Source organism: Xiphophorus couchianus, chromosome 24 (assembly GCF_001444195.1).
Source record: "Xiphophorus couchianus chromosome 24, X_couchianus-1.0, whole genome shotgun sequence".
NCBI classification, from domain to species: Eukaryota; Metazoa; Chordata; class Actinopteri; order Cyprinodontiformes; family Poeciliidae; genus Xiphophorus; species Xiphophorus couchianus.
This window is the reverse complement of record NC_040251.1, coordinates 19459954-19487530: the sequence shown is the minus strand read 5'-3', so window position 1 is coordinate 19487530 and position 27577 is coordinate 19459954. Positions and strand designations below refer to the sequence as shown.

At 46.9% G+C, this 27577-nt stretch overlaps 1 protein-coding gene across 6 annotated transcripts in view; it reads right to left on the bottom strand.

Annotated features, from left to right (window-relative positions):
* The window catches only part of agap1 (ArfGAP with GTPase domain, ankyrin repeat and PH domain 1), a 63588-nt gene that overhangs the window by 25877 nt on the left and 10134 nt on the right, over positions 1 to 27577 (bottom strand). The window contains exons 1-10 of one of the 6 annotated variants that reach the window (XM_028010495.1): positions 24007 to 25335; positions 17736 to 17794; positions 17561 to 17648; positions 16862 to 16876; positions 15519 to 15604; positions 14513 to 14654; positions 13526 to 13660; positions 8381 to 8508; positions 8131 to 8292; positions 7465 to 7557 (exon numbers count right to left, since the gene is read on the bottom strand). In XM_028010495.1, coding sequence (XP_027866296.1) covers positions 7465 to 7557; positions 8131 to 8292; positions 8381 to 8508; positions 13526 to 13660; positions 14513 to 14654; positions 15519 to 15604; positions 16862 to 16876; positions 17561 to 17648; positions 17736 to 17794; positions 24007 to 24802 — 1704 coding nt within the window. In that variant the 5' untranslated portion in view covers positions 24803 to 25335. Of the gene's footprint in view, positions 1 to 7464; positions 7558 to 8130; positions 8293 to 8380; positions 8509 to 13525; positions 13661 to 14512; positions 14655 to 15518; positions 15605 to 16861; positions 16877 to 17560; positions 17649 to 17735; positions 17795 to 24006; positions 25336 to 27577 lie in introns of those variants that run through there. The other 5 variants (XM_028010492.1, XM_028010494.1, XM_028010497.1 and 2 more) reach the window with 5 other exon arrangements.

The window sequence follows — 27577 nt, the reverse complement described above, 5'->3', positions numbered from 1 at the left end:
GCTCGCTCTCCGCTCCTTCGCCGCCCACACTTCATTTGAGCAGCATTCATTAGGTACGAGGGGAGAGCAGGAAGGTCAAAAAGGAGGCGAGAGGGAGGCGGCGGCGGGGGATAAAACCGTCCGCTGATTAGCAATTACAGCCGCGCTGCCACGCGTGTCACTTCACTGGACCTCTACAACATTAACACTCCGACACAGAGTATTAATAGAGTCCGCCGTGAAGGGAGGAAGAGCGGGAGGAGGAGGAGGACGGACAGGCCGGATGATGGACAGAAGCCTGGTCTCCGCTCAGCTCTCATTAAGGCGGTGGGTGGCGGTGGGACGCTGCGGCGGCTGGCATGACCCCCGCCGGCTCGCAGTAATTGGTGGCGACAAAACGCCACGAAGAAACGCTTCAGAGTGACAGAGAGGCGCGGAGACGGAGATGGAGACGGTCTGATCTCAGGCAGCGGCGGCCATGTTCAAACTCATCCCAGATGCTGTCAGGAAGCGGCGGCGTCTCGGCGCGCCGCGGGAACAACATGGCTTCCCCGCGGCGCGCTAAACGCGACGTGACGAGCTTCCCGCCGCGGCCAAGCGAAGGCCGCCGGCAGCCGAGAGCTGTCAGGCCGGCTGAGCGTCCGTTAGCGCCTGCTAGCTAGCGGCTTGCCGGGTCAGCGCCGCCGCCGCCTGCGATCATCTCAGCTCAGAGGAGATTCTCTAAAACGGCCTAGACCAAGTCACAGCAGGACCAGAACCACTGGAGGATCAGAAATATTCAGGGATACTGACCCTGTTGGTTTCCTAACAGGTCAAATAGACTGTCAGGTGTTGACCTTTGAACTCTAGACCTAAAGCTAAAGACGAGTTATTCATTTATGTCACCAACTGAAAACTGAAACTTTCCCGTCAAACTGAGTAAACAGATTTTCCAGGAGAAAGGACCAGAGAAATGTTTGGCTTTATTTCACTGAGGTTCCTATTTGGACAGGAAATAACGCATCACTTCCTCCAGCAGCAGAGTAATTCCCAGCATCCCTCCTGAGGATGACAAGCGATCAGTTAGCATGAGAGGAAGGCTAATTGAAACCCTCCTGATGGGTAATATCCTCCATTATTCACCTCGGTGACACACTTGTTTTACCTTCGGGAGGCGGCGGGGCCGCGGCGGCCATGACGGCCCACAAGGTTCCTCCTGGGAGGATGGATGCAAGATAAATACTTCCTGAGATGGACTCTCTGCGCCCGCTGAAGTATGGCGAGGCAGTGCTTAGGAAAAGGTCGCCGGCTCGGGGGGGCAGATGAAGTCATTTGTTAGGCATCTCAAAACGTCCGAGGGCGCCGCCGACGTTTGTGGTTCAGGTCGTGTTGAGCGGCGGATCCCTAAAACGCTGCGGCGCTGTGAGGGATGACAGGAAAAGGTCGGCGGCTCGGGGGAAGCCGGGAGACGGAGACATTCGTTAGGAGAAACGCTGGTGGAGTCGGACCGGGCCTCTGATTAAAGAGCCGCGCTGTCACGAGTCCGATCCGTCCAGAAGACGGAGACACAAAGACGGCGGGACAGTTTCTGTCCTGGCAGCAGAGGAACATCAAACCCATTAAACCTGCTGAGCAGAACCAGATAAAGAACCGTCCAATAATCTGCCTCTAATCGCTCAATCGCCCCATTCTGCCCACACAATGGACGCCGCCGCCGGCCTGACAGCACAGATATCCCAGGAACCTCGGGACAAACCCCGGCCCTTTGTCTCCCGGATCAGGAGGGTCAATCAGAACCTTCCTGCATCTGATCCGGGCCGGACTCCGACCCGGGTCATCCATCATCCCCTCAGACAGGCCTGGAGTGTGAGCCGCTGATTACAGACGTCCAGCAGACAAAGAGCAGGACGGAGGCAGGAGGCGGCGCCGTTCGACCCGGTCAGAGCAGACACCGACCCAAACGGTGAGGTCCATCAACGGAACCAGTCACACCAACGTAACCAGTCACAGAAACGTAACCAGTCACACCAACAGAACCAGTCACACCAACGGAACCAGTCACACCAACGGAACCAGTCACAGCAACGGAACCAGTCACAGCAACGGAACCAGTCACACCAACGGAACCAGTCACAGCAACGGAACCAGTCACAGAAACAGCAGGAGACCTCAGGAGAAGTTCTTCAAAGTTCCTCTCTGCACTGCAAACACGTACTTCAACTAGCAGAACCAACACAACGGGCCAGTGGTTCTGAACCAAACCGTCCTCAGGTTCCGGTCCAAATACAATGAAACCCTAACCCAATGAAAAGAGACCCAATCTGAGAGTCGATGTGATTCATGAACCCGACTTTCAACAACAGACAAAAAGTTAATAAATTCTGATTATTTAGATCAATTTACCAAAATCATAAAAATCACCAAATGTGATCAGAAACAGAGAAATCTATAATCAATTTACCTCAAACTAACAAACTACTGATGATGATTCAGAGTTCGGACCAAGAACTCGTCCAATCAGAGCCAATCAGCTGACCAATCAGAGGGCAGGAAGCTGTAAGGTGAGGCCAACCGCCAACATGGAGGACGATGATTGGACAGAGATCTCTTCTGATTGGTTGGACAGTTTACATTTTGACCAGCCCTAACCAACATCAGTCCAGGTGTCCAGGTGACCTCCTGGACCCGGTACCTGCATGTACTGAGAGATAAGCTGTCCTTCCTTCAGAGATGCTGAAACAGGAACCTGTTAGGACCGGTTCTGGTTCTGTGGAACCTTCCTGATGTTTGTGTTCGTAGAGAGGTGCAGGTTCCTCCCCAACCTGCCGCTCAGAGCAGATCGGGTTTATCCGCTCTCCTTCCTGATGATGAACGGACGAAAGCTGCTGCTTCACCTGCAGCGAACAGGCGGCACCGCAGAGCAGCATTCGTCTCCACCAAGGTCGGCGCTGATGAGGCGAGGACGGTGGCGCGGGGCGAGCCCAGGGGAGCGGCGCCGAGCGAACGGATCAAACAACAGCAGAGAGGAAGAGGAGCTGATTTATCTGATCAGAGTTCTGGGTCATTAATTAGAAACTCAATTATCCAAACCTTCCTTCATTAGAGGAAGTAGCAGCTCCTCTTCCTGGACGGTCGCGGCGGCCGGACCGCTGCGCTCCGAGCGCCACCGTCATGTTGGCCTGGTAACGAGCAGGAGGCGCTGGCTGCTGCCTGATTGACGCCTGAGTTCCTGGTTTTAATTATTCCTCGGACCAGAACGGCCCCCCCGCTCCTGGAAGCTCATTTGCCGGTTGGTGTGCATGACAGAAATGTCATCAGGGCCAAAATGGCTCCCAGCGCTGACAGCCTTTCTCAGGGAAATGATATTCTTCGGATCCGGCGGAGGGCGGGTCGGTGGGCCTCGTTAAAGCCTGATAGCAGGTCTTTAATATTCACCGTCTTAATTAGGGCTGCAGTTAATTTCATTAAATTCTTTGGCTGCTAAATGAAGCAGATTATGAGACATCTTTTATTGCGAAGCGTGAAATTACAGCCTGCCGCTGCCAGTGGCGCCGCTAATGAATTACAGGGTAAATAACGCCCGAAATCAGCCCCCAATTTAAAAAGAGAGGGGCGGTGGGGGCTGATGGGGGTTAGGAGGGTCCGGCCCATACAGGCTGCGGACCGGGACCAACCAGAACCAATCAGAACCAGGGGAAAGGCTCACCTGGACCAGGTGTGTCCAGAAGTTTGCTGAACAAACTGACAGATTTTCAACTAATCAACTAGAAAAGTCAGATCAGTTAAACAATCACCAATCTATAACAAATATCCAGCTTTACTTCACGAAAAGAACCAGTTCAACCAGTTCAAGGTGATTTTTTTTCTTTGAGCAGATGAGGATCTGTGGCCTAAACAAAACCTGCTCATCACATCTTTTATTCTTAGATAATCAGACTTCAGTATGATGGTTCTTCCTGATGTTTCAGGGTCTCTGTCACTTTAAATCCAGATAAGCTGCTGCTGGCCACGCCCCCAACTCAATGTTTACATACAAAATGGCTGCAAACAGACACCTCTGAAAAGTCCAAGTGGAGCCTCCTGCACAACCAACCAGAAAGCAGCAACAGGTTTCTAGATGGAGAGTCAACAACAAAACTCCTGTCTTTTCCAGCAGCCATTGTACAGCCAGAAAACCAACTGACAGAACGCTGGAGATCAGCTTGCTAGGCAACACGTTGAGTTCCACTGCGGTTGCTAGGTAACACGTTGAGTTCCACTGCGGTTGCTAGGTAACGGGCTGGGACTATGATCTGTGACATTCTGGAGGTTTCTGAAACGGCTCATTTTCCAGACACTAAAAACTTGATCTTATTTAAAAAGTCATTGATTTTTTCGGTTTGTTTCCAGAAGCAGCCGAGAGACAAACAGAAGAACTGAAACGTGATGTGAGTTTGTCGCCTTTAAGGCGAGAGCACAAACCAGCGATGCGTTCAGGGACGGGGATTAGGGGTCCACTGGGACCCGTTTGGAGGGTCCGGGTCCGGCTCAGGGAGGGAGTAGAACCAACAACCCGGCGGTTCAGCTGCTGTTTTTACAGCAAATTAATTTGTCAGACTGTTGCTGTTCAAAGCTCCCTGGTCAGCCTCTCTCCGGTAATTATCGGTTAATTAGCGGCGCAGAGCAGATGTCGGAGGATCCCCGCGCCGTAAACAAACGCAGCACAGGAGGAGAAGAAGAAGAGGAGGATGAAGAGGAGGAGGAGGACGGAGCAGCCGGCGGCTCCTCTGAGGCTCGGCGCTGCAGGGAGGCTCTAAAGATCAAAACCAGGCAGGAAAACGGACATTTTTCCTGCGTTTTGGCTTCACCTAAACGCCTCTCCAAGCGTCCAGGTCTGGATCCAGAATGTCAAAGTTTTCCTTCAGACAGGTTGAATTCTGGGTAACGACTCGTTTGAGCCAGTGAATCAGACTTTGGGTGATTCCTCAACAGTTCAGCAGAATCTGAACTCTGAGCCGCAGGTCTCCAGGTCCTAGTCCAAGCCCAGCTGAGGCTCCCTGAGTGGGGCTGTAATTGGGTGTTTTATCAGTGGAGTGTGTGCAGGTCGTGCTGGCGGCGTGCGGCCGGCGCCGGGTGTGTTTGTGTTCATTTACGGCTCTAATTGAGTCAGAGTGGAGGATCAGAGCGCCGCTCTCAGCCCAGAGTGTGTGTGAGTGCTTTTAATGAGCGCCGCTCTCCTAACGAGGGCGTTCCCACGGTAACAAAAGGCGAAGCCAGGCGCCGACACCTCGAGTTGTTGGAGAGCAGCGCTAATGAGCCAGCGGCCGGACACACGGACCGCGGCGGCGGCGCACACACGGCCTGGAGGAGAGGAGAGCTGACGGCGTTTACACCCACACTCAGCAGCAAATTAAACCAATCAGGACCAGTTAACCAGTCCAGTTAAACCAGTAACTTAAACCATCTCCAGTCACTGGGCCAACCTGAACCAGACAACATGGCTGACAAACGGGCGTGTCGTGGTGGCGTAGCGGTTAGCGCGACCCGTATTTGGAGGCCTTGAGTCCTCGGCGCGGCCGTCGCAGGTTTGACTCCCGGACCCGACGATATTTGCCGCATGTCTTCCCCTGTTTCCTGTCAGCCTGCTGTCATATAAGGGGCACTAGAGCCACAAAAGACCCTGGAGGGGTAAAAAAAAAACAAACAAAAAAACCAAACATGGCTGACAAACATTTTATCAGTTCAATATCTGAATTATTGATCATCATCGTCTGTTTCATCCACTTTTCTCTCCAAACCTTGAATTTTATCTTAAACCAGCTGTGAAACTTTAAGCTTCTACTCAACAGGTCGTTGCTAGGCAACCAAAGTTTGGAGGAGCTTGAAACTGCTGTTGCTAGGCAACCAAAGAGCGAGAGAGTGAGTTAAAATCAGTGACTAAACGGTTTGTTCCTTCAGTTCATTTATTTAAATGATTCATTAGTTTTGTTTTGTATTTTGTTCTTCACTTCATGTTCTTTCATTCCTGCTTGGAAAGCAAAGTTTCATAAACATGTTGGGCTAAATAAATTATGCAATAAACATTTTAAACACTAAAAAGAACCATTTTTATCAAATAAATTCATTTCTAAGTACTTGCAATTATTTCAGTCCATATTTATGTTTTAGTAAAGTGAAATAATTTGGTTTGGTCGGTCCGAGAGCTGCTGCCGGGTTCCCTCCGTTTCCCAGAAAAGGCGGGAATCACCATAGCAACCAGTGGCTCTGCATTTTCCTGATCTGTTATTTAGTGGGTTCAGAGCAGACAGAAAGTGTTTTGATTGTTTTTATTCTAAAACAGAAATATTCTGATGTGAATATCAACAGATCCTAAGAGTCAGAGTGATGATCCTGGAGGTCAAGGTGAGCTGGAGGTCAGGCGGAGCAGGTCAGGCGTGTGAAGGAGTTGCTAATGGAGGACAGCGCAGTGCTAATTTCTGCACCTTTTATTTACGGCCAGGGTAAATAAAACACTCTTGAGTGTAATTATGGAGTGGTGTCTGTCAGGATCATCAACCAATGAACACACACTTCCTGTGGAAGCAGCTGGCACCGGTGGCCCGGTTCTGGTCCAGGACATGGCGGATCAGTAGGACAGAGACGATGTTTCTGCTGCAGCTTCAAGCTAAACACATTTCAGCTGTTCAGAAAGTTTTGGCACCAGATCAGTGTTTTGATTTATTTTATGACAGTTTCTGCATAATTTACAGCTGCAATCCAATTAGTATGTTTATTATTATAGCATAATTTACAGGTAAAGAACTTACTGAAATAAACTGGTTTATTTAAAGCATAAAAAGACTGGAAATAAAAAAGAAAATAAGGTTGAATCTATTTTAGAAGAGACGATCTACTTCTGTTTTGGCCATGTTGTTGCTCCGTAGAATTGGTCTGTAAATAAATGTGCTTATTAAACATAAAACATGTTTAAGGTGGGAATCAGACAGCCAAAAGTTTGATTCTTCATCATGTCGTTGTTTTTTGGCCGTGTTGTTGCTCCGTAGGACCGAACTGAATAAATAAGGGTACAGGGAGTGAAAACAAGACGCTGTGCTGTTGTTGGAAATGAAAGCTGACGTGTTTCATGTGAAATGATTAACTCCATAATGAGTCTCTCAGGCTCTCCACGCCAGCAGCAGCACCACAGAAGAAGAGGAGGAGGAGGAGGAGGGCTCGTTTGAAGCCGCCGGGCGCTGAAGGAGCTTTTCGCCGGTTATTACCTCGTCTCCTCTTCAGAACATGACCCCCCGCTCAGATTACAAACGAGGCCGCGGTGCGGACTCGAGAGGCCGCCGCCGCGGAGCCGTAATTGCCTGATTCGCCGGTCCAGCTCGCCGCCGGTGGCGCAGACGCTCCTTTCTTCCTTCAGACGGCGCAGAGGGGCGGCGGCTCCTCCTAATGATCCGGACCCGGACCCGGGAGAGCCGGCGCTCTAATTCATGTCAAGTGTGTGATTGTGATGAAGGCGGACCAATCAAAGCGCCTCACCTGTTTGATGGGGATGGCGCGCCCGCTGCCGATGCTGTCGGCCCGATTCTCCAGACCTTTCTTCTCTTTGTCCGGATCGCTGGCCTTCCTCGACTGTGGAGCCACAACACACCATCATCATCATCATCATCATCAGACCGGGTCCGACTGCAGCAGAACCTCATTCATCTACAGATTCATTAACACGTTCAAACACAACATGGACCTGTAGAACCGAGTCAGAGCGGCTCCACCGAGCATCAGGCTCAGATGAAACGTTTAAATTAGCTCAACCGACTGGTTACCATGGGTTACCGCTAAGTGCAACGCTAGCTGAGCTAATGCTAAAACACTAGTGACCAAATCACAACAACCAGAGACATTACCATGGCTCTTCCTGAAGGGATTTACCAGCTGTAGCTAATGCTAAAGCTAATGCTAAAGCTCTGGTTTATCCAGGGTTTTGTACATAGAAGAAGCTAAATGTTAGCGCTAATCAAACGTAGCTGTGCTATTAGCAGATTAGCGGATGTATAGCCAGCTACTTTCTGGAGCCCTTTATGAAAACTGAACAGTTTTAAAATAAACCCGCCATGGCGGATCCTCTGGTACCGGTCCAGAACCACTGACAGAACCCGACCTGTTCCTGTGGTTCTGTCGGACCCGAAGCTGAGATGGGAGACTCACGGTGAAGAGGTTGGAGCGACGTTTGGACTGCTTCCTGACGGGCGTGGGCGTGTTGGCGGCCTGCGGCGCGTCGATGCGCAGCTCCTTCTGGCTGGTGCTCGGCGTGGACGGAACCGACGAAGAGTAGTCGCTCAGACTGCCGCCGCCGTTACTGGTCTGCAACTAGAACCGGAGCAACGAGAGGCCGGGTCAACACTCACCACGTGAAAACAGGATAAAGACACAGGAAGGAAGCCGAGCGGCGGCGGACCTGGCTGACGTGGACGGCTGAGACCTGAGCGGCGCAGACGGACGTGTGACTCGGAGAGTTGGGGAGAGACTTGCAGGGTCCGATGGAGAGCTGCTGCTTCTTCCTGACGGCAACGACCTTCTGGGCAACTGGAGGGCAACGGCAACACAACGGCAAGGTTAAAGACCAGGAGGAGACACAGGCCTGGATCCAATCAATCAATCAATCAATCAATCAATCAATCAATCAATCAATCAATCAATCAATCAATCAAACAACCAACCAGAAACAAACCGCGAAAGTTAGCACCAGGCAGAGATAGCGATCTTTAGTCCGGTCAGTGATTTCTAAACTACCATCAGTATTTAAAGTCTCTTCTCTCAGTGAAGGTCTGTAGAACTGGGTGGTGTCTCTATCTTCCTGGTTTTAGTCAGAACTCCAGCAGCAGCATTCTGGATCAGCTGAGGAATCAATGTCACTAAAACATGGTTGAGTCCTGAGATGTTGCTCAGGTGACAGAAGACCGTCTTTGTAACGTCTCTGTGTGTCTCTGGAGGTTCAGACGTTTCAGGCCCTAAGAAACGTTAATTTTCTGCGGTTGAACCCTGGCTGTGATTCTGAGGCAGCAGAGAGTTCAGACTTTAGAGACTCCATTATCTCCGTTCCAATAAACTCTGGCCAGCTTCGTTCTCCCCAGATGAAGCCATTGTTTTAATTGGGCTCGTTAAAGCCCTGGGCTTCGTTAACGAGGAGCCGCTCGTAAACATTTACCTCCAGGTGACTCGGGCCGAGCCAAGGGCAGCGAGAAGAGAGAGCGACCTCGGCGGTTTTTAAAGTGGCCGCTGCGGCACAGAGAGGCTGTTCAGAACAAAAACAGGCAATGAAAGGAGGCGAGCGATCAGGGCGAGCGCCGCGGCGGCGAGCCCTGATCAGACGCCGCTCCTGCTGCTGGGTCGCCACAGCTGGCAGGCTGTATTTTACTCTGAGGGGCCTTAACAGTTATGATAAGGTTGTGCTAAATATTTAAACTACATGGTTAATACAATTTAACTCTATCCATCAATCTCAGCTCTGCGGTGAGAAGCTGCCATTCCTCCTAATGGACACGTCTCCCCTCTGATCAGATTTATGGCGGGTGAGGCAGAGTGGGGCGGAGGGGTGAGGCGGACACTGCGGCGTCTCACTCTTTTCACTTCACACTGAGGAGCTGCTTCAGCAGATCTGATTTATTTCACAGTTCAGGAATCAAACTGACCAGGATGAGTTGGTCGGCTCCCAAACATCTGGGTGGGAGGAAAATGGCTGACAGCTTTTAAAAATGGATCCAGATTTGGAAAAGAAAAGGAGTTTAATTAAAAAAGCAATAAAAACATTAAACTATGCTGGTTCTAATTCAGGGTTTCTTACTGTTTCATGTTCATGCCATGTGTAGCTCGCTTGCTAGCTTGTTTGGCTACTAGCTTGATATGTTGCAAACTTCATATTTTGCTTTCTACTGTACTAGCTTGCTGCTTGCTAACTAGCTTGTTACCTTTATTGCTAGCTTGCTAACTAGCTTGTTACCTTGTCCGATTTCTTACTAGATAGTTAGTCCTCCACCTTATTAGCCCTCCACCTTATTAGCCCTCCACCTTATTAGCCCTCCACCTTATTAGCCCTCCACCTTATTAGTCCTCCACCTTGCCATCTCACTGCCTTGCTAGCTAGCCGACTCATATCCACCCCTAGTCTCTACATCCATATGACTAATATACATGCTGTATTTGTATTGTCAGTTGTGTGTGTGTGTGTGTGTGTGTGTGTGTGAATTGACACACTGGATTCGATCTCCTGGTGATTTCTGGGCTGTATTTATGCATGTGTGGTCATTATAGCTCATTAATGAGCGCTAACGAAGCGTCCAGAGTCTGCACTCCGACACGGATTATAAAGAAGAAGAGTTCCTCACACACACACACACAGTTCATGTGTGTGTGTGTGTGTGTGAGAAGGGGTTCATGTCGGTGTAATTAAGCTAATTAAATTAGTGCGCTGATGGACGAGAAAGCACGTCGTTGTCACCCCCTGAGTCCCTCACATGGAGGTCACGCTCCGCTCCTCCCCCAACCGACCGGCTTCACTTTACATTACAGGAAATCAGACACACAAAGAGACAGAGACAGACAATGAGGACAGACAATGAGGACAAACTGAGGACAGACGGAGACTCTGAGGACAGACAGAGACTCTGAGGACAGACTGAGGACAGACGGAGACTCTGAGGACAGACGGATACTCTGAGGACAGACTGAGGACAGACGGAGACTCTGAGGACAGAAGGAGACTCTGAGAACAGACGGAGACTCTGAGGACAGAAGGAGACTCTGAGAACAGACGGAGACTCTGAGGACAGAAGGAGACTCTGAGAACAGACGGAGACTCTGAGGACAGACAGAGACTCTGAGGACAGACGGAGGACAGAAGGAGACTCTGAGGACAGAAGGAGACGGAGGACAGAAGGAGACTCTGAGGACAGAAGGAGACGGAGGACAGAAGGAGACGGAGGACAGACGGAGTCTCTGAGGACAGAAAGAGACTCTGAGGACAGACGGAGTCTCTGAGGACAGACGAAGTCTCTGAGGACAGAAGGAGACTCTGAGGACAGACGGAGGACAGAAGGAGACTCTGAGGACAGACGGAGGACAGAAGGAGACTCTGAGGACAGACGGAGGACAGAAGGAGACTCTGAGGACAGACAGAGACTCTGAGGACGGGTGCTAACAGTAAAACCCAGCAGTCATCGTTCTACCAGAACTCTGGTCAGATTTAATCTTTATGTTAAACAGCCTCTGAGTTACATAATTGAGCTCTCATTAAGGTTTCCGTGGTAACCAGGACTCTGGACCTGGCGGTGTGAAGGCATAGCCTGTCCAGGTAACAGAATCAGCAGTTCTGCTTCCTGCCGTCATTATCCAGCCGGGCCTGAAGCCCCGCCCCCTCAGCCGGCTGATCGATGGCTGAAGGTCACAGAAATATGTAAACAGCATCGATACGCGCTCATAAATTGGGATTTCATTCCCCATCGACTCACATTTACTAAATGCAGTTTAAATCAGGCGCTTCAGGACGAACCTGTCTCTGCATGAATCCTCCATTAATCATTAATATCAATGGAAACCAATCAGAACCAGAACCGCAGCGTCCTGCAGCCGCTCACGACTCAAACAGAAACAAAATCAATCCGACTCGTCGTTTCATCACCAAAACACAAAACCAGCTGGAGAAATGACCTGGAATCCACGTCTGATCAGAAACAGACGAGAGAACCTGGAGGAGCAGCAGCAGCATCAGAACCACTGGAACACATCTAATATAGAAATAACATAAACCAGAACTGCACCGACACATCCTCAGGCTAAATGTCTGCAATCTTCACACAGAGCAGCGTCTCTTTATGACAACACAGACAGATTTACATCAAATAACCTGTCAACCTCCATGCTGCTAACCTATTAGCTTGATCGCTAGTTTACTAGCTTCCTACTGTAATGACTTGCTAGCTTTATGCCTTGATGCTACATTACTTCTTACCTCTCACTAGCTTGCTAGCTGGCTACCTTGCTAGTCCATCATGGAGCAGCTGTCTGTGACCTTGACCTTGTCAAACTGTTAGCTTTGTGTTTTGATGCTCTAGAATGTATCTAGTATCTAGTAATAAATCTCTATAATCACCTCTCCCTGTAGCAATAATTTCATCAAACCCTCAGTCTGCGCCGATGAAGATTCATCCATACCTGCATGATGCAGCTCATGGTTATCTCAGGGGAATAACACAACTTCCTGAATGTCACACAGCCGACCCTAGAAACAGACCTGAACTCTTCAACACACAACGAAGCGATAAAAATGCTTCACTTTCACCTTTAGACCCAAATAACATCCGATTATCACCAGACATGATGAGACATAAAAGAGTAACTACAGTGTAAAATAATTTCTGTTATCTTTTCCAATCAGCCATCTTGTTTGTATCATTAGCGTCATCGCTAACCTAATTCCTGTTGGGAGACATTAATTATGTCCAGGTTTTAATTTTTTCAACAGTTTTCTACATAATGAGTTGCATTAAATTATTGGAGGTGGGACATTAACGCCTTCATTTTGATGAATTATTTACATGAATTTTAACACAATTAAATGTTTTTTTTCAAATGTTCCTGAAGCTGATTGGATATAAAAACACTTTGATCAATCTGACAGTCGGGGAACAGAAAAATAAATATCTCAGTTTGAGCTCATACGTCTGTTTGTCCAATACTTTAGCATCCAAAATGTTTTTAATTAAAATGTTGATTATTTAATTGATATAAAGTTTGATTAATTAGATTAAACATTCTAATCCACGAGAAATTATGGCTGCAAAAGCCTAGAAAAAGCAGCATAGATGCAGAAAATTCACTGGACGTGTGGAAACAGAGGCAGACTGCTGTGGTGACACACACACACACACACACACACACACACACAGCGCTGCAGGCTGCTGCTGTCCACAGAAACATTAAACTCTTGGTTCTGCTGGATGATTAGAAAACTGATTAATCTGAGATAATGATGAGACAAATACAAGGAGGCAAACACACACACACACGCACACACCCACACACGCACGCACACACCCACACACGCACACACACACCCACACACACACACACACTCACTCAGTGGAATAATTAAGAGGATAATCAGGCAGCGTTTAGTCTGCAGTCTTTCCTCCGGAGGCTCGGGTCTGCAGCGCCGCTCAGAGAGGACAGGCTGCCCCCTGCTGGACCAGCGGAGCAACAGCAGGTTGGAAACCCTGGACCAGCCGTTAATGTTGCCTTCATGGACTCATTTAAAGTAGTAAATTTGACATTTAAAGTTGGTGCGGATAAATGTGGTGTTGTTCTACTATTGAGGTGAAGTGAAACCGGATCCGAACCGGAACCCGGCGGCCGGGTCAGTGAGGACTCTGATGGCACTCGGTCACTTTCAGCCGTAATGTCCGGCCCTTCATCTCCCCCCCTCCTCATTATAAAAGTTAATTGCGGCTGGTCGGAGCTGAATAGCCGAGCGGCGCCATTTCGCTCCTAATTGCGGAGCGATTAAGAGCCGATGGAGGAAAGTCACCTTCCCGCAGGAGCGGCTTACCGTCCTGGAAGACGCGCTCCACGTTCAGCCCGTAGGTGGCGCACGTCTCATAGTAGGTGCAGCGCTTCAGCTCGTTGGAAAGTTTCCTGGCGCGGCTGTCGTCGATCACCCGCGGGTTGGACGAGCTGATGGCGTCTGGAGGGAAACGACCGGAAGAGACGGTCAGGAGGAGGGGCTCTGGCGCCCTCTGCTGGTGGAAGGGCTTCCACAGCGACACAATAATAATACATAAAAATAAATGATTAAATTAATAAATACATATGAAATGACAAAAATTTAAATAAAATAATCACAAATAAATGAATGATTAAATAATAAAATTAACAAATTAAATGGATAAAAATAAATAATTTAAAGAAATAAATACAACGTAATAAATAAATTAATAAATGAAATGAATGAATGACAAAATAAATAAAACCAAAAAGAAAATCTCAAATAAAAAGATCAGCTGATCGATTTCTAGACATCTTTCTTTCTAGAAAGAAACAAATTAATAAACCATTACGGTAAGTAAATAAATGAACTTAATTATAAATAAAGTAGTAAATAAATCATGACATAAATAAAATTAATAAAAATCAATAAATGATTGAATAATTAAATAAAATTAATTAAAATAACTTGGTAATCAGGTAGATGAGCTGACAGAGATGAAAGCCAGTTTTGTTTCTGATGGACTCTCAGCCTGTTCTGGTTCTGGTTGGATCAGAACCGACCGGCAGCATTATGCTGAGGGCCCAGTTTGATCTGAAGCAGGTGAAACAGGAAAAGACGTCCAGAAGTGAACTTTGACCTCTAAACAGAACCACTGAGAGTAAAGCACAGCAGTGGCTGCATCATGATGTGGTGTGAGAGAAATGAGAGACGCTCAGATGTAACGCCGCCTACCGCCACCAGATGGCAGCAGAGGCTCAGACAGGACGCGTGTGTGGATCAGGATGTTGGTGTGTGTGTGTGTGTGTGTGTGTGTGTGTGTGTGAGCACCTTGGGTTCCCACCAGCACCAGCGGCAGGTCGGCCGTGTTCCTGTAGGACGCCAGGCGGCTGTAGTAGTGATAAACCGTCTGGAAGCTGATCTCATCCTCCAGGCTGAACACGAATACCACGGCGTCCACCCACAGAGCGAACTGAACGCACACACACACACACACACACACACACACACACACACACACACACACACACACAGGTCAGACTGGACCACAGGCTGATTTAAACTGAAAAACTCAATGAAACAAATAATCAATCAGCTATCCATATAGACTAATCATGATGAGTCGATTATTGAAACCAACCAGGTTAATAATCAATAATCATTAACTGGAGCTGAAACAACAACAGTCAGAACAGAAATGAAGCAAAAATAAACATTTAAAATATAAAAAACTTTCTGTTATTGTTTTTAATAGAACATAATCAATAAAAATCTATTAGTACCTTTTGCCATCAGTTATTAATCAGTTAATCTATAAAATTATCAACAGAAAAGTTTTAAATGAAAATTTGTTACTGAATTTATGGATTAAACTGTTTATGTTTTTATTTAAAAAAGGAATTTAGTTATTTGTTTACAACTTTTAATGTATTTCTATTATATTAAAAAAGTTTAAATAAAATCTGCTGAATGTCAGTTTTTATCCAATTTATCGTCAGAATAATGAATTAATCAATAGTTAAATAATCCCTAATATAGACACACATTTAAACACAAAACAGGCAGTATATATATAAATATAAAATATATATTGTTTGTAATGATACAGCACAAATTCTTCATTATACCTTGACAGAATATTATATTTTATTATTTTCATACTTTTTATCTTAAAGCTGTCTCTTAATAAATATTTTTTGCAAATAAATTGCAGAGTATAAGCACCGAGATGTGAAAGGTAATTAATTTTAAGTTGAAACTTAATTAAAAACTGATTTCTAATCATATGAATGGTTTAAAATCCAGTTATTGCCCCGGTAACAGCTGCAGTACCCACCTGCGCCTCTGGGGGGCCTCCTTCATCCCTGATGAGCAGCAGATGACTCTGGCCGTCCACCACGATCTCCTTCTTAAAGCGCCCTCCTGCGGCAGAGAGGAGAGCACAGCTGATTGGTTCAGCTGCTGCGCTCACACATGCTTAAACTAGCGCCCCCTGGCGAACAGGATCATTATTGTATCAGCTGGGTCTCTGTTAGCTTGGTGCTAACCAAACTCTGGAGCCACGAATGGAAAAAGATGGCTTAGAAATTTAGACAAATATTTTCAGAAGGAAATTTTACCTTTAAAATGGTAACTGGACTTTTAAAGTTTGGACTTTTTTTGTATGAGAGATTAATATTTCTTTGTGGATAATTATGCAAAGATTATGCAGAAAAAAAATGTCTGAAAAACCTGCTAAACCCCAAATTTATTAGATTCAGGGTTCCAACATTCTTTAACGAATGTTGGTTCGCTAAAGAACCTATTTATATGGTTCATTAGCAACTTTTACTGGTAGTTATTAAGTCATAAAGTTCACAGGTTTAGGATTTGTTTCGTTATTAAAACCTCCGGCCTGTAGGGGCGCTGTTCAGCCGGATTAACGGCTGCCGTTTCCTGACCCAGTGAACCTGATGTTCAGTCTGACCCGATCCGAAATCCTACTGGACTCAAACCGCCTTCCAGTCAGACCTGAACTGGAAACTTTTCTCTTCTGGATCAGAATGAGGCTTGAGTTTTTTCTAGCTACTGAGGATGAAGACGACGAAGAGCTGGAAAACGAAAAAGAGCGAAGGAGAGGCGGAGCTAACCGCTAGCTAGGCTAACAGTCGGCTAACAGCAGCTGGCTGGAGTCAGCTTTAGGTTCTGCAGAACCGATCGGGTTCCTTAAGTCGTTGTTCTGGAAACATTCCGGATCATTTCTGCCTCTGAGTTAAACAGAAACATCTGCCGTCAAAACGGAGTTAGGAGGAAATCTGACTTTTTATCTGGTTTTACTTCATTACTTAATAAAAATAATCTGACCTATTGTTACATAAATAAATTAATATATATAATCTAAATAAATAACATATTTTAAATAAAGCAAAAATATAAAAACAAAAAATGAATAAAATATAAGGTATTATAAATAAACCCTTTTCTGGCTGATCAGCTGAAGGTTTAGAGAAACTTTATTGTTGTGTTTTGTCAATAAGAGACAAGAACCGAGTTGCTGCTGCCAAGAGCTGCTGCTAGAACCTACAGCGGTCTGACATGGAGGGATGGAGGGATAGGGAGATGGATGGACGGATGGATAGATGGGCAGACGGACAGGGAGATGGATGGACAGACGGACGGACTACCAGAGTGAGTATTTACCTGCATCCACGTCAGCTAGATTATCAGAGCGTCCCAGAAAGCAGCAAGAGAGGAAACACAAAGCAGAGCAAGGTCAGAGGCTGAAGGACATGCAGAGGTCACGGAGAGGTCACAGAGGACAGCAGCCTAAGTCATCTGGCTCCTGTTCTGGATCCGTTTCCTCCTGGTTTGTGGGTCAGAGGTCGGAGGTCAGGCAGGTTTCCGCCGCTAACGGCTGCGCTGGTCTGTCTGAGCGGCCCTGAACGCACCGCAGAGCGGGACGACCCACCGGGCCGGCCTGCTCCAGAACCAGAATAGTTCTGGTCTGTGGTCCGGCTGCGTTGCCACGGTAACCCGGGCCTTGCGTATTTTTAGAGCGGAGGAATGCGCTTCCTGCTGGAGCCTCCAGCTGCTGCTGAACCGGACCAGAACCGGACCAGAACCAAACCCCAAACATGGAGTAAAAGAAGAACAACTTATGTACTAATGTAAATAAAAATATAGAAATAAATCAGTAAAAAATAAGTATAAATAATGGGATAAGAGTCGGTTCTGTCCGGTTCTGTTCAGCAGAACCTTCCTGCAGTGAAGCTGGGTCTGTGGATGTTCTGGTCGGGTCCGGTTAGAGGAGACCTTCTGACCCGGTTCTGCTCATTATTCTGGTTAATTTCTGATCAGAACTCAGAGGAATCAGGTCGGACCGACACCAGAACCCCTCACCTTCAGGAGACTCTTCCTGGACGTAGGTTCCTGTCAGGTACCGGTGGACCAGCGCCGACTTCCCGCTGGCCAGATTACCCACAATGCCCTGCGAGGAGACAGAACCGGGCGGTTAGTTCTGATTGGACCAGACTGGACCGGACCGGGTCGACTGTGACACGATACCGGGACTCACCACTTTGAGTTCTGGTACGGTCCGGCTGAGGGTCCACTCCTGGCTGTTGACGAAGGCGTCTGAGGAGAAAGCAGCAGTTAGTCGGGTTGAGCCAGGCCGGGTCGGTCCAGAACCATGACTCACAGTTATTCATACTTCAGCGCCACAAAACCCAAAACTTGACCCTAAGTTGGTTCTGATTCTGCAAAGGCCCGGAAACCAGAAAACGTCAGAATTTATCCTTAAAATCAAAACATTCACTGTAAAACTGGAACCAAACATTTGGTTAGAATGAAATGATTCATTTCAACAATTAAAACATTTATTCTGTAATTTAACAAATTCAAAATCTGTAGAGTCTTCTTACATTAAAATATTTTTTATATTTTCTTACTTATTACGAGACAAAAACGGATATCCTGAATAGATAAATATATATATTATATTTTTACAGTAAAGGTTCAAAATGAAATTATCTTTTCCCTGAATTTATTCAGATGATTCAATAGAAGCAGGAAAAATTGGCAAATTCTTAAAAAACAAACAACTTTTTATTGTAAATCTGATAGCTTACACTGTAAAAACAAATCCCAGCTAAAATATCCTTAAATGAGGAAAATGTATTTTATTTGGATGAAACACCAGAACCGGGTCACAAATCAACCCGTTTCCATCTGCAGTCATGAAAAGCAGCTTAAACCGGTTTACAGTAGTTTAAGCTCAGTAGGTTTTTTTTGTTGCTTTTGATCATTTAAACCGGTTTAAAGTGATCAATGTTTTGTTTATTTTGATAAACTGGTTTAAACCGGTTTAAACCAGCCCTGGACTTTGGGACAAAGTTTATTTTAGTTTGGACTTTTCCAGAGGTTTGTCCACAGAATGTGGTCAGGATGATCCTGACCCGGTTCTGAGGTCCAAACTTCGTCCGCATGGAAAGAATCCAGAGCGGAGCGTCCTGATTGGCCGGCGGTGTCACAGAGCATCCCAGCAGCAGCAGAGGGACATGCATTGTTTGGCATGTATGGAAGGCTGATACGTCACATAATGCCAGGCAGGATGTTGATCCAGCTGCTTCCTGTTTTCCTCTGCTGCACCAGGTGATGGACCAGCAGCTTCAACTGGAAGGAAATTGCTGGTTTCTGGGCTAAAAGGTGGGCGGAGTCAGAAGAGGGCGTGGCTAGTGGCAGGCGGATCATATCAGATAAGATCTGAGCCGCGGGGTCGGGTCGGGTCGGTTCTGCTGATCAGGCTGCAGGTATTCATGGTATGAAGATCATCCAGAACACGTCAGAACCTGAACCTGTCTGAACTTCAGCAGATTATTACCAATAATTCATAAATAAAACAACTGAACATGGACAAGATATTCCAAAGGCTTCATTACTTTCTAAATGAATAATCATGAAATAATTCTTCTAATTATTTATTTTATTTGAATTTAGATATTAAACATATATCATTATAATATATTAATCATGTATTCATATATTTAACGTTTATAATGTCATTTTAAAACATATGCTTTATTACAAATCCTTCATCATATTTTTTAAATTGCTACTTTACTTTCTTAAATGTTTTATGGTTATTTTGTTTCTTTTAACAATAATTAACCTATTTATGATTTCATTCTTTACATTTTTATTAGTTCTGTTGAATCTGTTTATTGTTTTGATGAAAAGTGTATTTTTGTATAAGTGTATTATTAACATTCTTATTTATTAAATGTTTGTTATTTATCATTTTATCACCTTGATGAAAAGTTTCTGCCCGTCTTCAGTTGTTGTTCATGATTAGCATGCTAACGCTACACTGGCTAGTTTTCTACAATATCACTAAAATCTGCCTGGAGAAACTGATGAATATCTGGATGACGTCAGTCAGCAGCTTAAAGAACGACAGGAATCCGAACGCCTCACTAACAGCTGGCAGAGTAAACAAGGAGCAGGCCACGCCCACTAGACAACAAGCCACGCCTTCAGTCCAGTAGGCCACGCCCCCTGTCCCATCCCAGCAGCAGAGGGACAAACGGAACCAGAACCTCCTGATGTCGGGTTCTTACTGGTTCTGATCCGTTCTGGTAGACGAGTTCTGCTGGGGTTCCCCTCTGGACCCGGTTGCTTCTGCAGAACAAAGGCCGTCTGTTTGCAGGTCAACCTGTCCGACAGGTAACACACCTGGAGGAAGAGGAGCGGCTCTTCATCATCAGCTGCTCTGTCTGCGATTCGTCCTCCTGATACTACATGTAGGGGGTCCAACATGCGGCCCGGGGGCCATGTGTGGCCCCTGACTGCAGCTGAGGAACCGTGGCCCTGAGGCCCTGAAGCAGATTCACTTCCTAAACTCAGATCTCCATGGCAACGCCATCATTTACATGGAAAACCCAGAGAATGAAGTTCTGCCGCAAACAAAGATTTAAAGGTTTGGACACCAAACTGGAGGACTGGGGATCCAGAACCAGAACAGAGTATCAGAACCAGACCAGCCCGCTCTGGTGTCTGAGCAGCAGAACCAGAACAGGTCCAAACAGAACCAGCAGTGGAGCCATGATCCCATCAGATTCAGACCAGAACAAACGATCAGTGTGAAGAGCAGGAAACACTGATAGGCTAACACCCACACACACCCACACACACACACACACACACACACACACACGTTGTGACCTATATCTGAGCCTGTAATCAGCCGACCATCCCCCCTCCCCCGCCTGGCTACTCCTCTTCCTCCTCTTCCTCCTCCTGATCAAACGCTCCACTCCAGCCCGGTTCTGGCCCTCCTCTCAGGGCGGCCCGGGGGCGTCCGGCTGAGATGAGCCGGGCCAGCCGGCCGGCCTCGTGTCCGGTTCTGTTGGACTTTGGACCAGCAACCTGCAGGCAGCAGTACCAGCAGGTTCCGACTCCTCCAGGAAACAGGAGCAACGGGTCCTGATGGGGCCGAGCCGGGTCAGAGAGGTTCTGGTCCATTACTCTTCAGTTTTATTCCTCCTGGACTTTCAATCTGATGACTTTAGTTTTCATTAGTTTTAGTTTTTTAATATTTTTAGATGCAGTGGTGGGAAGTAACGAAGTACAAGTACTTCGTTAGTGTACTTAAGTACAATTTTCGTGTATCTGTACTTTACTTAAGTAGATTTAATAATGGATACTTTCTACTTTTACTCCACTACATTTAACAGTAAGTATCTGTACTTTCTACTTCACTACATTTCTATATAGCGTTTCGTTACTCGTTACATCCAAGACGCATTTCAGTTTTTTGATTTGTTCGTTAGTTTGAAAGTATCCAATGGCGAGAGCAGAATCAGTCCGCTGAACCAATCCAAAGCGGGAAATAACCATTAGGCCCTCCCTCAAGAAGAGCAGCACAGTACGCAGGACCTGCAGAATCATTAACTCCCAGAATGGAGTCCAAGGATAGTCATCCTCCAGAAGACCTGCCCCACCCATGGTCTTATTTAAAACATTTCTTTGAAATAACGGGGTCAAAAAACGCTTCCTGGAGATTCCAATGCCGCCTTTGCATGAAATTCTATCTTTCAAAAATTCACCATCACATTTGAAAAAACATATTGAGGTAAGTTAAGTTGCTAAACGCTATCGATGTTAAATTAATTTGTGTTAGTGAAGTTTTATGTAATCTTAGCAAGCTTTTTGTTGAACTCGACTGCAGTAAATAAATACGATTACTGTATATTGTTATAAGCTAGCATGAACTTGCAAGTAACAGTGATTACTGCGGTCGTGATCACGTCTCCCGCCATGAATGTTACATATAAGTTGACGCTAAACTCCTTCACGTCCTGGTTATTGAATAAATGTTAGCGCCATTAAAATAATCTCCATGTAACAGTTACAGTCATATTCAATAAATTAGAATATGGGTTCCAATGAGAGTCCGGCGACATTGGCGGACATGCCCGCCCACAGAGTCAGCCGTACCCCCCCTGCCTGGAAGGTGTTCATTGTCAGCCCCTTTCTGTTAAGAGTTCTCTCAAAATAGCTGGCAGAAAAGTTAAGTTCATGTTTTGTTAGGACGAAAGACTAGATGTTTCCAAATCGCTTGATGTTTGTTAGGTCAGTTTAAAGTCCCTTTTTTCAGGGAAACAATTTTCTTTTGAACGTGTTTATTTTGAATTAAATAAAACATTTCAAAGGTATAATAATTTCTCTCATTTTGCCTAATTACATGTAACCCTGCAGGTCATCCCTGGAATTCTGATGCATAGAATAAAATATCTAAATCTAAACTGTCACAGGGGGTAAACACAATAAAAACATGCTTTATCTGCAGCATTGCTCATTAAAATGGTACATTACTGATTTATTAAAACTAAATACGATAGGTACACTGAATGACATTATATAAGCCGTTAGGTATTATGGTCGGCAAGTACTTTTACTTTTAATACTTAAGTAGTTTTAAAAGCTTGTACTTTCTTACTTTTACTTAAGTAAAATAATAATGTGGTACTTTGACTTTTACTTGAGTAAATTTTTGTCTGTGTATTTGTACTTTTACTTAAGTACATTGTATGAGTACTTTCTCCACCACTGTTTAGATGCTTCAGTCAAAAGGTCAGAGGTTAGGGGTTAGGGTAGGTGATCATGTTTACATAATAAATACTCAACAGAAAATATGTTCATTTATTGTTGATTAACCAGCTGCCTGGAGTTTCTAAACTTTTTCAGTTTTCACATGTTTGTAGCTCCGTATTTTTCCATCAGCTGATCTGAGCAGATTGTTTCACATCAAACTGAAATGCTAATAAATAAAACAGCATCATATCTATAAATAAAGATATTATTTATAGTTTTAATGTTTTAGTTTGATAAAAGCACAATATAGTTTCAGTTATACTTTTTCCATTAGTTACATTTTTATTTGTTTCAGTTTTCCTCCTTTAGCGTTAGCGTTAGCTTTAGCTAATTGTCCTGTTTCTACCGTCATGCTAACAGCTTCATCACAAAACGTCAGACGATTGGCTGCTGCTGTTTGAGCAACAAACAGATCTGCACACGCTCAGTACCGTCTGGACCAGCAGCCAATCACAGGCCGGGATTTTCTCGTCCAATCAGAGCTCTCCTTATAAATACTGGATAAGCAACCAATCACAGCCAGCAAAGCTAACTGCTGCAGCAGGCTGCAGCAAAAATCATTTTAGACAACAAATACTTTGAAAATATTTAGTGAAATATTAAATATTATGACTTTATTTTAGGTAATAATTATTTTAATTTAATTCAGTGTGAAATGTGACCAGAGTTACATCTTTTATTTTAATTCTATATTCTGTGTTTGGTTTTTTAAACTGATTCAGCTCAATAAGAACCAGAACCAGAACCAGTCCTCAGACCCGGCTCCTGCTGGACCGGGCCGGCTGTCTGGCCCGGTCCTGACTCAGCCTCAGACTCTTTATTTTTAGATGTTTGTCAGAAGTTTTACTTCCTGGTTCTGGGCTCTTATTGTGAAGGAGCCTCCAGCTGGCTGAGCTTCAGGATAACTGGATCAGCCCGGCGTCCCAGTCTGGCCGGGTCAGACGCGGGTTCCAGAGCGGGTCGGGTCAGCGGGTCAGCAGCTGGGGGCGGGGCCTGTGAGGACGACCCGCCTGATTGGCTGAACCTCAAGAAGTGAACCACAGAGCACAGTGGAGGATGTGTGATGCTGCGGGACCAGAACCAGAACCAGTTCAATAAACCCTGAGGGCCGAGAGAGCAGCCCTGCTGACCTCATTTCCTGTCACTAAAGCTGCTACTGAGCGCGCTCAGTTCTCCTCTCAGGAGGACATTACTTCTGCTTGGCCGAGGATGTAGGTCACACACACACACACACACACACACTCACACACACACACACACTCAGGTGTGTGAAGAATCCCAGAAATGTTTCCTCCCTCTGAGCCGTCGGTCCAGCTTCTGTCTGGAGACGATAAGAAACGTTTGGTACAGAAGTCAATCTAGATTCATTTTCTAGATTATGATTCTGGCTAAATTAATGAAACATTTAGATAATATAAACTCTATATTATCTCAGTAATATATAATATAATAATAGTAATATATAATATATAGTAATATATAATATATAGTAATATATTATATAGTAATATATAGTAATATATTATAGTTTACATCTTCTCTGGTATTTGTGTCAAAATCTCGACGGTTTAGATTAAAATAATCTGAATTGAGGATTATCTGATAATCTGTGTTTCACAGATGAACCTGCCGGTTCTGGACCGTTTGGACCGGGTGTGCTGCTGCCTCCAGCAGGTAGCCAGGTGTGTGGTTACCATGGTTACCGTTGGCTCCGCCCCCGTCCACGCTCTCCGTGCTGGACGGCGCCGCACCGCGCCGCAGCGACCTGCCGACCCCGGGGTTCCGGGCCGGGCCGGGTCTGGAGAAGAACCCGCTGAAGAAGCGTCCCAGCCGCCGGTCGCCCCCCCGCGGCGTGGCGCCGTCGCCCTGAGCGTCCCGCCGCTGCAGGTCACTGTTGTCCAGCGTGCGGTTCTTGGCGGCGCCGGCCCTCTGGCGGCTCAGCTCGGTCAGCGAGTCGGCCCTGCTGAGGACGGCCCCCACCTCCAGGGTGCGGCTCTTCTCCCGGGTCCTGAGGGGCGGGGCCTGTGCGGGGGGCGTGGCCTGTACAGGGGGCGGGGTCTGTGGCGACCCGTCTCTGGACGCTTGCCGGAGACGCAGCAGTTCTCCGCTCATCCGGGTCCGGACGCTGAAGCTGAAGCTGCGCTGCAGCAGGCCGGGCTTCGGGGGGGCCCTGGGGTGGGTGGGGCCCCGGTCCTCCATGCTGTGGGCCTTCAGGAGCCTCCTCACCTTGGCGGCGGCGGTTTCGGGCCGCGGTTCATCGCGCTGTGCCCTGCGGGACGCCCTGAGCCGGCCCAGCTCCAGCTGACCCATGCTGAACGTCCTGACCCTCCTCATGATGCTGCCCTGAGCCGCCGCCGGCTCTGGCTCTTCCTCCTCCAGCACGCCACCCCCCCGCCCCGCCGCCGACCCCCCCAGGTCCTCCCTCTTCACCAGAGTCAGGGAGATCCGGTACACGGTCTTCCTCTGAGGCGCTCCCCTCTCCATCAGCATCCTGATGTTCCAGATGTTTCTCACTGACCCGGCTCCACTCCAACCGCCATGGCGTCCCCCCCCCTCCGGGCTGCTGCTCCTCCTCCCCCCTGCTTCACCTGGGACCAGAGCGCCGCCGCCTCAATGTTTCCAGCTGCCGCCGAGCAACGAGGAGCTCCGGAGTGCTGCTGCTGTCTGAGCCGCTCCACTGCTCACTGACACCCACACAGAGCCGGGAGGGGAGGAAACCTGGAGCGGAGCGCCGGGGAGGGGAGGAAACCTGGAGCGGAGCGCCAGGGAGGGGAGGAAACCTGGAGCGGAGCGCCAGAGGCGGACTGGGGTGGAGCAACACTCACATCAGATCCATCTGACCAACATTCCTGAGAAAGTTTGACGGAGGGAAAAACTGCCTCTAATCTGAACTCTGAGCTGCAGTTTGTTGAAATGTAACGATTAATAAACCAAATAATAACATGACTGAATCTCCTGGGTGTCCAAATCGTGGCCCGGGGCCATTTGTGGCCCTTCAAATGAGTTTGTTTGGCTACAAGTCAAGAAAAAATAGAAATAGAAAATAATTAATAACCAACAAACGTAGAAATAATTTTTTTTAAATAAGGCAACGGTCCAAACATGTTTATGTTTTCATACATAGATTTCATAAAAACGGGTTTATTATTAAACAGGTAAAGCTAAAATAATGAATGAATTTTGAGTAAAAAGTTTGGACACCCTGTGGATGAACTGAAGGTTTGTTTAGAGAAGACCAGGATCATTTTTACTCTAAACTAAAACTGAAACTTTTCTTTTGAAAAGTTTATGAAACTTTTGAAAAGTTTCATAAACCAAACGGATCAGGTTCCAGTAAAGCAGAGCGGTCTCAGCTAAACATTCTCCTCTGGGTTTATTCTGGTCTCCAGCAGGAAAACAGGAACTCCAGTCCAGGTTTTCCAGCCTGCTCTCTCCCCACTGCGCTGGCTCTTCCTCCTCCTCTTCCTCCCTGCAGCCATGCAGGCTCAGGCAGATCTGCAGCTCCAACAGCAGACTCCCAGTCCCAGCTGGTCCCGTCTCCCAGTTTGGGCCGGTTCCTCCGACCAGAACCAGAACCAGAGCAGAACCCAACATGTTCCCTCCATAGAGCCCAGCAGAGCTGCTGCAGCTGCCATGTTGGTCCAGCTGTTTGCAGACGATGCTGTGGTTCAAGTGAAGCTGTGGAAAAATCCCTCATCTCTCCGGGTCTCCCCTCCAGTCTGGGTTCTGACCCGGTTCTCAGACGTCCAACCTGTCCAGCTGGTCACATCCCAGATGTTTGTTTTTATTCTGATGTAACAAAAACTTGTTTCCATCAAATGTGAATTAATGTGTTCACATGAGTCGATAATAATGATGGCGGATGAAACAGTTTATTCAGAACTCAGCCATGGTGGCGCTAGCGCTCAGCTGTCAGCCAATCAGAGCAGACGTCAGCGTCTCATTCAGGCCTTGGAGCGATAAGCTCCGCCTACCTGGGAGCTCTGGTTCCACTTCCTGTTTTCTTCTTCTGTGTTTCCTGCAGTAGTAACTTGCTGGCTCTGGTCATGTGACTCGTGATGCGAAACAAAGAGAAACCAAAATCATCCCAGACTGTTGGCAGAAAAACGGAGCTGAACTTTGACCCTTTATGGTCTGGATCCCTTGAACCAGTTGTAGGGGTCAGAGGTCATCTGGAGAAGTGAGAGGAGCTAAGCAGGAGTTAGTGGAGCGTTTGCTTCATCCTTCATCCTCCTCTTCCTCACCTCAGACCTTCTCCCAGGTCCTGGGGGGCGGGGCCTGTGCGGGGCTGTCCTCTTCTTCCTCTGTGATTTTCATGCGTCACACTGAAAACATTCCCTCCTTCATCTTTCTATTCCTCCTTCCATCTTTCCATCTGTTGGAGGTAAAACGGGTCAGAACCTCGGCAGATTCTCCCCTCAGGTTTATCTGCTGACCTCTGACCTCCACAGGACTGACCTTTAGTCTTAGTAGTTCATTAAAGGTGAGAGGCAACTGGTTCTGCATCTTTCACACAGAATGAAACAGAAGAAAAAATTCATTATTTTATATTAAATTGATTTAATATAAAATAGTTTGGGTTTTCTTTGCTCTGACGTTTCATGGTCATCATTAATCAGCTTTAACTGGACAGTAACGGTTCATTCATCCTCATTAAACATAAAAACCTCCAGCAGTTTGAACGGAACCCAGTGGAACCGGATCAGAACCGTCAGACGAACCAGGAAGCAGCTGTTTGAAACCAGTAGACAGACTGAAGTGGGATTACTGGGAAACAGATGAAGATGTCTGCAGCTGATTTAGAGAAAATGAAAACAGTGAGTCTGGTTGGGGTTCCTCTGGGCTCTACTCTTGTCTCCTTCTGATTCACAGAACCTCCTGATTCTGGTCCATGGAAGGACAGACGGAACCATGAAGGATGTAAAACCAGCTGAGGTCAGAGCGGCTGGCAGAACCTGAACCGGGTCAGCAAAGTTATCAGCATCATGACCTCAGAGCGGTAAAGCAAACTGCTGGCGTGGGACTGGACCGGCTGCGGGTCGCCGGACCGGCTGCGGGTCGCCGGACCGGCTGCGTGTTGCTGCTGTATCTCTCCATGCTATGAAATATGCATGCGGCGCTGCAGCGGCTGCCAGAGTGTTCACTGTGAGGAGAACGGCGCTGACCCGGCCCAAACAGAACCAGGTGTTGGCAGCCGATTTTATCCCCGTTGATCCAGAAACTAAAGGTCGGATTTATTCAGATGCAGGCGGTAAATCCAGGTGT